Source organism: Auxenochlorella protothecoides, assembly GCF_000733215.1.
Source record: "Auxenochlorella protothecoides strain 0710 unplaced genomic scaffold scaffold124, whole genome shotgun sequence".
Lineage (NCBI taxonomy): Eukaryota > Viridiplantae > Chlorophyta > Trebouxiophyceae > Chlorellales > Chlorellaceae > Auxenochlorella > Auxenochlorella protothecoides.
In genome coordinates, this window is record NW_011934327.1 from 110,000 (window position 1) to 117,850 (window position 7,851).

Genomic DNA, 7,851 nt, shown 5'->3' on the forward strand with positions numbered 1-7,851 from the left:
CCTGTTCCCGCGCGGTCAGGGTCTCAATCAGGCGCTGCACGGCGCGCGTGCCGTGTGTGTTGAGCGCCACCTCCACCAGCTCGCCGCCCCCGGCCACGCGCTTGAGCACCGCCAGGCGCTGCTCCTCGCTGCAGCGGTCCAGCAGCTTCTGCACCAGGTAGTTGCCGAAGGGGTCCACCATCAGCTCCACCAGGCTTTCCAGGATCTCGCCGAAGACCACCTCCACCGCCGCGCCGCCACCCTCGTCAAACTTCTTCTGCAGGAAGCGGCAGCCCAGCTGGTCCTTGGCCGTCTCCGCCACCTTCCCCGCCACCTCCTCCAGCGTCGAGTACTTGAAGGTGCCCACCAGGCGCAGCTCCTCGGGGTTGCCCGACCCGCCGGACCCGCCCTGGCCGCCGTCCGGGCCGCGGTGCGAGCGGCCGCCGCGGTCGCCGCCGGGCTCGCCGTACCGCGCGTGCCCGTGCCCGTGCCCCTGCGCCGACCGGCCGTGGCGACTGCGTTCTCCCCGGCCCCGCCGCTCATCGTGGTGGTGGTGCCGGCCGTTGCCGCCACCGCCGCCGGGCGGGCCGTACTCGTGGTGGTGAGCGAGGGCGGCCGCAGCCGCGCGCGCGCGCGCGCGCGCGCGCGCGCGCGGCCGCCGCCGCAGGCCCGTTCTGCATGTAGGGAGGCGCCAGCGCCATCTGCGCCGCGCCCATCATCAGCTGCTGCTGCAGGGCCGCCTGGTAGGCCGCCGCGTACGCCGCCTGGTAATCGGCGCCCGGCTGGCCGCCGCCTCCTGGCTGGTGTGCGCCCAGGCCGGCCTGGGGCCCCGGCCCCTGCTGCTGCGGCGCGTGACGGTAGCTGTGCCCCGGACCGGCGCCGCCGCCGGGCGCCTGCATGGAGTGCAGGGCCGCCGCCACCGCAGCAGCGCTGGCCGGCGGTGGCGGCGACGCGGCGGGGAGCGGCGGCGTGGCGGCCGCCATGTGCGCGGCGGCCACGAGCTGCTGGTGCTGCTGGGCCAGCGCGGCGTGCTGCACCTGCTGCGCCAGCAGCGCCGGGCTGGCGCGCCCCGCCAGGCTCAGCTGGCTCAGCGCCTGGAGCACCGCGGGCGACATCGCGCCGGGCGCGGCTGACCCCGCGCGCTCCGGCCCGCCGTCCGGCCCGCCCAGGCCGGGGGAGGGCGAGGCGCCGGCGCCGCGCAGCAGGTGGGCCAGCTCAGCGTGCCCGCCCAGCTCAGAGTAGAGGGTGGAGGCGTCCAGGGGCGGGGGAAGTTTCTTGCCGGAAGCCACCTGGGCGCGGTAGAAGCGGTCGTAGTCCTCGTCCAGCCGGATGTCGGTGGACTGGCCCCCCAGGCCACCCTGCACGATGCAGGATGGGGGGAGGGGTTGCGCATGATGCTGAGATGCGCTTGGGCCAGGCCGCCGCTGGGCCGTGCTGGCGGGGCGCCCTCGTGGGGACAGACCCACTCAATGCCCAGGCAGGGTGGTAGGCGTGCCCCTTTCTCTAGCACGCAGGACACCAGCTGAACCCTGACGTCCATACGAAATCGCCCAGCGACAGTGTTTGTCCCAGTGCATATCGTCTCCTAGCACAAACACGCGCCCAGTACAGACCAAGACTTGACGGCCCCACCCCTACAGTCCCATGGCTCAGCGCACCAGGTGCAGAGCCCATCGATCGTCCAGCTGTGGGGGCGCCGATATTGCGCGTGGAATGTCCAGCTCGTCCAGCAGAGTGCCCACGCTGTGCGTCATATCCCGCCTGCAACCCGGTGGCATGGGGGATGTTTGGACGATGGCCCGGTGCGCGAGGACCGCGCAGCATGCTATCAGGCCCAATAGTTCCATATGAATGCTCATGCACTCACCAGTCTGGGCTTGGGGCGGCCCCCGAGTCCACCTGTCCACCAAACATGCTCCTCCGGTGGGGGCGGGCGGAGAGCTGCGCTCCTGGGGCGGGCGCCCTGCAATCAGTAAGACAAGCACATCGTTCTAGGAGATGTATTATGCACCAACTAAAGCCACTCCTTCCCCAGAGCACCCCAGGTCATGTGCTGGTGCTCTGTCGAGGTGGCAGGGGAGTGTCAGGGGTGGGCGCCCAGCTACATCCCCAGGGTCTAATGCGGAGCCTCCTCGTTGCGCTTGACTCATGCTGTTTGAACAGCTGCTGCGGGGTCCTGGAATGTACCGTGAGCCTAAGACCTTGGATACAACCGACGTAACGTTACCTTCCTATCTACAGACATGCATGCCTGGCCTCTATATCTATACCTCGGCAGGGCATGGGCATGAGGGGTATCAAACAGCCTGTTACGTGCAAGGACTGGGCTGCAGGGCATCTGAAGGCGGATACAGCCCATACATTGTTTACTAGTCCCTAACCGAAGCTCCTCAGGGCAGGCGCCGCACCCAGATACCCAGAATATTTCCCTGCGCATCAAGAGGATAGGGTGAGAAATGATGTAGTGTTGTGATCTGATCAGGCACCGGAATACGGCATTGTGAGACACAAGTCACACTGCACACCTTCATCAGGGCCTGGACGTGGCGAGGGTCTGCGCCGGCCGGCAGCTCCCAGGCCAGGGAGCTCTGCTGGCCCTTTCCGCCATCCTTTCCTATAGTTGGGGCAAGCAAGAGACCCAGTGAGGAAACAAATACTACTGAAAGGCTGGCACACTGCTTCGTCCCACTGTCAGATGCCCCAAGGACCACTCCATGCACTCGGGTGTGCACCTCACCTCCCACTCTGGTGTCCGCCGTCACACGCAGGGTCTTTCCAACCAGGTCCACATGCATCTTGGCGCCACGGGGGACCTGCAGCCTGTACTGCCAGCCGCCGGGGTGTGCCTGGGCCTGGGGGAGCCACTCCTCCCTGCCACGCGGCGCCTCCTGGCCCTGGGGCGAGGCATGGGCGAAGCCACCCGCAGCCCCTGGGCCCACGTTAGCAGGAACCCCAGTGCTGGGGTGGGCCGGCTCCTGTGCAGGGCGGGCGAAGCGGGGCTTGTCCTGACCCGTCAGCCGCCATGAGCGGAGCTGGGAGGGCGTGGCGGTGGGCTGGCTGGTGTAGAGGGACAGGCGAACGGGGACAGCCATGCACGGCCTGGCATAGCGTGGGGGTGTATCTCCCAGGCTCTTGACAGGAGGTTGAGCCGTGGCCTTGGTGTCCTGGGACGGCACGGAGGTCGGTGAGGGGGGGGAAGGTTACGCGACACCACCCTGCTGCCATCCGCTCACGAAGCAGAGCTTCCGACAGATCGAAACCCTAATCCTCTGTGTGGCGGAGATACGTTCCGCTGGAACAGTAGCGCAACAAGTCTCTCTTCACATGCACCGGCTCACGGCTCGATATTTGCTGCTGTTAGTCCTTGACTCGATGGTTGTCATGGACCGCTGCGATATCGGGCAGCCAGGCGAAGCCCTGTCCTCCAACCCGGGGACCTCAGGCTGGAGGTATCGCTGGACCCTCGTGAGGCGCTCCTTGACAGAAACAGACATGATGGATCCAATCTTGACGCCTTGGGCTTTGGAAGTTGATACAAATTGAGACGCATGGCGATTTTGTGGTTACTTTTCGGTATGGATCCAGTGCCGTGGCGGAAACGTGCTTTGGAATCTCAGCACGGGACCCTTCCGCAGGATGTATTGGATCCCTCCCAATGTGTAAGACTCCGCAGATTCTTGCGATCACTGCTCCTGCATGACATATCACCAAATCTGCAATGTCGCGGGGCAGGAAGTCACGATTTGAGCTTGCGTTGTAACCTAGTTGTCGACGGGCTCCTCGAGAACCAATCCAAGCAGGGGACCACACGCTGGATGAGGCGGAGACCAGGCATCCAAGGTCTCCAACGGACCCAAGCTACACGTGTACGGGATCTGACAAACGTCTGCCGTCCCCATGCGCCCCCAGGCCCGCTGCTCTGTACTGAGCCTCATGCTGATTGGAGCTCGCCATCTCATCTCTAATGGCTCTCCCCACCTGCAGGAGTCCTTCAAGGCACTGGGTGACCATGTCAACCAGACCAAATTGGAGCTCATGCGAAGCCAGATGGCCGTGTTCAAGGAGAGTCTCGAGCAGTTTGCGCTGAAGTACAGGTGGGAAGGCTGGCATTGTGCGGGATTCAGTACGATTCTGATACCTTGGTTGATTATCTGATGTGCGCATGAGTGGTCCAACTTACTTTTGCCTGAAAGTTCAAGACCTGCTGCTGCGCCGGTGCAGGTCAGACATACGCCGGGACCCTGCCTTCCGAGAAAGCTTTCATGCCATGTGCGTCACCATTGGCGTGGACCCACTCGCGTCCAACAAGGGCATCTGGAACCGCCTCCTCGGCTTTGGAGGTGCGCAGGGCTGCATGACTGGGTTGGGGCCCACGATGCGAGGGCGAGGAATGCTCCTCGTCCTCTACATCCATCCTAGGAGGGGTAGCATCCCTGCTGCGCATCCCATCAGCGCCTGGGATTGTGCTGGTAGGTGTGTGCACGCAAATTCACCAAAGCACCACTCACCCTATCCTCCCCACCCGCGCCCCCTAGACTTTTACTACGAGCTGGGCGTGCAGTGCGTCGAGACCTGCCTGGTCCTCCGATCCAGCGTGGGGGCCCTAGTGGAGCTCAACCTCCTGCTGCGACACATACAGGCAAGGGACCGGAGCGGGGCCAGATGCCATTCATGTCAGTCCAGCTCGGCATTGACCACCACTGGAACCCTCAAGGCCCCTTGAACATGCCTTTCTAATCCTCCCACCTCAATTTATCAGAGGCGAAGGGGCTCGGCGGCCGAAGCGGTGTCCGCCGATGATGTGCTCAAGTCGCTGGAAAAGCTGTCGGTCCTGGGTGGCGGTTTGGGCGTGGTGACGGTCGGCGGCAGCCGCTACGTCAGGTCTCAGCCCATGGAGCTCTCCAGGGATGCGGCAGACGCGCTCGACTTTGCGCAGGTGGGCCTGGGGGGTGGCAAAGTGGGTGCAGGGTCACGGCGAGGAGACGTCCCTTGTCACATATTGCCTGCGTGCGGCTCCATTTGCTGATACTGTGCCCACAAGATGGGTGTATTGCAGGTGGGCGTGCACCCTGCTTGATCACGCGCTGCCACAGACCCCCCAGATCCTGATCTGCTGATTGCACCCCACCCCAATTCCTGGTGCCGCAGCGATCGGGGGGCTTCTTCTCCGCCCCAGACCTATCTGCTTCCTTGGGCTGGGCCCCCGCTCGCACCGAGTTCACGCTCCAGCAACTCCTGCGGGATGGACTGACCTGGCTGGACCTGCCCCCCGACGCCGGCGCCCCCTGCCTCTACTGGGTGCCTGCCGTGGGCATGGAGCAGGCGGCCGCAGCATACGCTGCCGCCCACAGGCTCGCATGACGCAGCGGGCATCGGGAACGGAGGACGCTGCCAAGTTTTGCATGCTCGATCTCCTGTGCTGCCTCATTTGTTGCCTGGAGAGGCACCACAGCCCGCCCAGCTGCGGTCTATCACGTTTGGAAGCACAGCGGCACGCAGACATTCTCTGCACCATTTGAATGTGCTCGCCTGTCTCCATCGAAACTGGCAGGGTTACACATTGTTCACACACAGTCTGAGCTGTAAACCTGAGGGCAATCAGCAGCCAGCGCGCTGAGGCCTGCGTGCGGAGTCCAAATGATGCACCCATACCTGTCCGAGACGAGCTCAATCGCGGCCCTTCACCCTCGGAGGCTGTTCTCGCCGATGACCACGCGAAAGTCGTCAAAGCCCTCGGGGTCCAGCATGCCCGCTGCGATGTAGGCCTGCCTCTCCCGGATGGAGTCGATGAGATCCTTGGAGTCGTCGGTCAGCTCGTCGTACGCCGTCACCGGCTCATCGGCGTGCACCGCCTCGTGCAGGAGCTCGTGGTATGTGCGCTCGGCGCCGCCGCGCAGCAGCGCCTTCCACCAGCCGGGCGCCGCCTTGGGAAGCAGGATGTGCAGCTGGGGGTGTTTGGGTGTTGAGGGAGGAGGGGTAGGAGTGGGGGAAGTATTGAGATGGAGGAGGAGGGGTTGTGAAGAACACGATGAACAAGCCAAAGTGTTGATGATTGTGGGAGGCGGTGAGGCCGGGCCATACCAGAAATCCCCCCCAAACAACCACGACCCTGTCATCCCCTTGCCTCACCTCTGCATCCTCCAGGCACCATGTGGCGTCGGTCGCCTTGACGCCCGCCCACGAGCTCCGCGTCCAGCAGCTTGCCATACCAGCGCAAGTCGGCCGCCAGGCGCAGCGGCGCAAAGCGCACCTGGCGAGCGAAGAGCTGGGCGTGAGCTGCTTGTCAATGAGGCAAGCAAGAGACTCGAAGCTGCACCTGCAGGCAGACGAGAAGCAGCAGCACTCACCCTAACCTCGGCCGCCCGCGTGCCCTGCGGGAGGCTGATGAGGCAGGAGACGTCTGTAGAGGTCTGGGACCACGAGACCCTGCTGTCCTCGGGCTTCGCCAGCCAGGCCTGGGACAGGATCGCGGTGCGTGAGACTTCAGGGTAGGATTGCGGAATGAGCGGCCGGCAGGGGCATCCTGGCATGGCCTCGAGTGGCATGGTCCCACCCGAGCACGGCACTGGGACAGGTGAGACGCCCAGGTCCGTCTCGACGTCACACCATCACCGCCACTCACGGAGCGGGCTCGTCGTGTAGCAGCATCCAAGGGCGTGGAGTCGTAGACTGTTCTGAGGTCTGGCAGGCACTCAGGACCGTGTGCGTCATCAGCACACCGCGTCTGGGCTGATGCCTCGGAATGGGTGTCGCCAGGGGACTGTGCGTCGGGTGTTGGCGGCGCCGTCGCCTCCAGTTCCTGGATCGTCACGCTGCTGTTTTTGTAGGAGGATGCCTGCCCCACCGGCCTCTCCTCAGCCTTCCCGTCCCTTCTCAGGAAGCCCTTGGGCAGGGTCGGGAAGGCGAGCGGCTGCGTGTCCTTCCCTGCGGCCGGTGGTGGGAGGACGAGCGTGCGCACCTCCCGCGGCACTGCATCCCAGCCCGGCCCGCGCGGCCACTGCCGCGGCGCAAGTCGCTGTGTGCGCTGAGCTCGGTCAAGGCAGCCCCGGACCAGGGCCAGCACTTTGGAGAACGTGCTGACGATTGTCGCGCTGTCGGGAGCATCGCCTCCTCCCGTCTTTGCTTGGCACGCGCGCAGAGCGGTCCACAGCGCCCCCCGCTCCGCCGTCAGCGCCGCCAGGTCGGCCGGAGGGCAATCTCCCACAATGACCGCCAGTCGCCGAGCCGCCTCGCCGACCAGCCCCGGGTCGTCCGCCGCAGCCAGCGCACACCCCAGCAGGGCCGAGGACGCGCTTTCCAGGACCTCACGCCGCGCGGCCTTGCTCCGCGCGCACAGCGCGGCGCAGAGCCTCGACGCGCTCTCCACGACCTCAGGGCTGGAGTACTCCAGCAGGTCGCGCAGCAGCGGCACCGCCCCCGCCCCAGCCAGCGCCTGGGCCGCCTCGCAGCTCGTGCGCACGAGCAGGCCAAGCGTGCCCAGCGCGCCTTCCAGCAGTGTCGGCCCCTCGGGCAGCCCCTCGCTCCCCGGCAGGTCCAGGGTCAGCAGGTAGTCCCCTGGGCAGTGTGCAGGGTGGGCGCTGACGCCGTCCTCAGGCCGGCATGGCAGGTGGCGGGAGTCACCCAGCGCCACATGCTGAACCCCTTTTCTTAACCGATAACTGGCAGCGCATCCCACCTGCAGGATTGTCTGTGTAGTCCGCCGCGTAGCGCCGCTTCTGGTAGGACCCGGGCGAGCCGTCGGGCCCCGACACCCTGGTCATTCTCTGGGGCGACGCGGCGTGCAACGATTTCACGACATCCAGCAGACCTGCGAGGAGGTGGGGGGGGGAGAGGGGGGTGGAAACCCTGCCACGGGGCGCGTCGCCCGGCGTC

The 7,851-nt window shown here is 65.6% G+C and overlaps 4 protein-coding genes across 4 annotated transcripts in view; 1 reads left to right on the top strand and 3 right to left on the bottom strand.

Annotated features, from left to right (window-relative positions):
* Positions 1–1,893, bottom strand: part of F751_1195 (Putative pumilio-like protein 8, chloroplastic) — a gene marked incomplete at both ends in the record, with an annotated part of 3,899 nt that extends 2,006 nt beyond the window's left edge. Inside the window, 5 exons of the mRNA XM_011402083.1 lie at positions 41–358; positions 1,017–1,073; positions 1,269–1,337; positions 1,638–1,740; positions 1,847–1,893. Coding sequence (XP_011400385.1) covers positions 41–358; positions 1,017–1,073; positions 1,269–1,337; positions 1,638–1,740; positions 1,847–1,893 — 594 coding nt within the window. The remainder of the gene's footprint in view (positions 1–40; positions 359–1,016; positions 1,074–1,268; positions 1,338–1,637; positions 1,741–1,846) is intronic.
* A 476-nt stretch (positions 1,894–2,369) lies between these two features.
* F751_1196 (hypothetical protein) lies at positions 2,370–3,071 on the bottom strand (the record flags this gene model as incomplete). Its single annotated transcript, XM_011402084.1, has 3 exons — positions 2,370–2,408; positions 2,505–2,593; positions 2,717–3,071. The coding sequence occupies 3 exons, from the start codon at positions 3,069–3,071 to the stop codon at positions 2,370–2,372; spliced, it is 483 nt and encodes a 160-aa protein (XP_011400386.1).
* An 841-nt stretch (positions 3,072–3,912) lies between these two features.
* On the top strand, positions 3,913–5,340 carry F751_1197 (Vacuolar protein sorting-associated protein 22-like protein 1; the record flags this gene model as incomplete). Its single annotated transcript, XM_011402085.1, has 5 exons — positions 3,913–4,073; positions 4,201–4,319; positions 4,515–4,573; positions 4,739–4,915; positions 5,128–5,340. 5 exons carry the CDS (start codon positions 3,913–3,915, stop codon positions 5,338–5,340), a joined length of 729 nt encoding a protein of 242 aa, XP_011400387.1.
* Positions 5,341–5,660: 320 nt separating this feature from the next.
* F751_1198 (hypothetical protein) overlaps positions 5,661–7,851 on the bottom strand; it is a gene marked incomplete at both ends in the record, with an annotated part of 4,487 nt that continues 2,296 nt past the window's right edge. The window contains 5 exons of the mRNA XM_011402086.1: positions 5,661–5,924; positions 6,128–6,229; positions 6,327–6,434; positions 6,824–7,533; positions 7,655–7,786. Of these exons, the coding sequence (XP_011400388.1) occupies positions 5,661–5,924; positions 6,128–6,229; positions 6,327–6,434; positions 6,824–7,533; positions 7,655–7,786 (1,316 nt within the window). The remainder of the gene's footprint in view (positions 5,925–6,127; positions 6,230–6,326; positions 6,435–6,823; positions 7,534–7,654; positions 7,787–7,851) is intronic.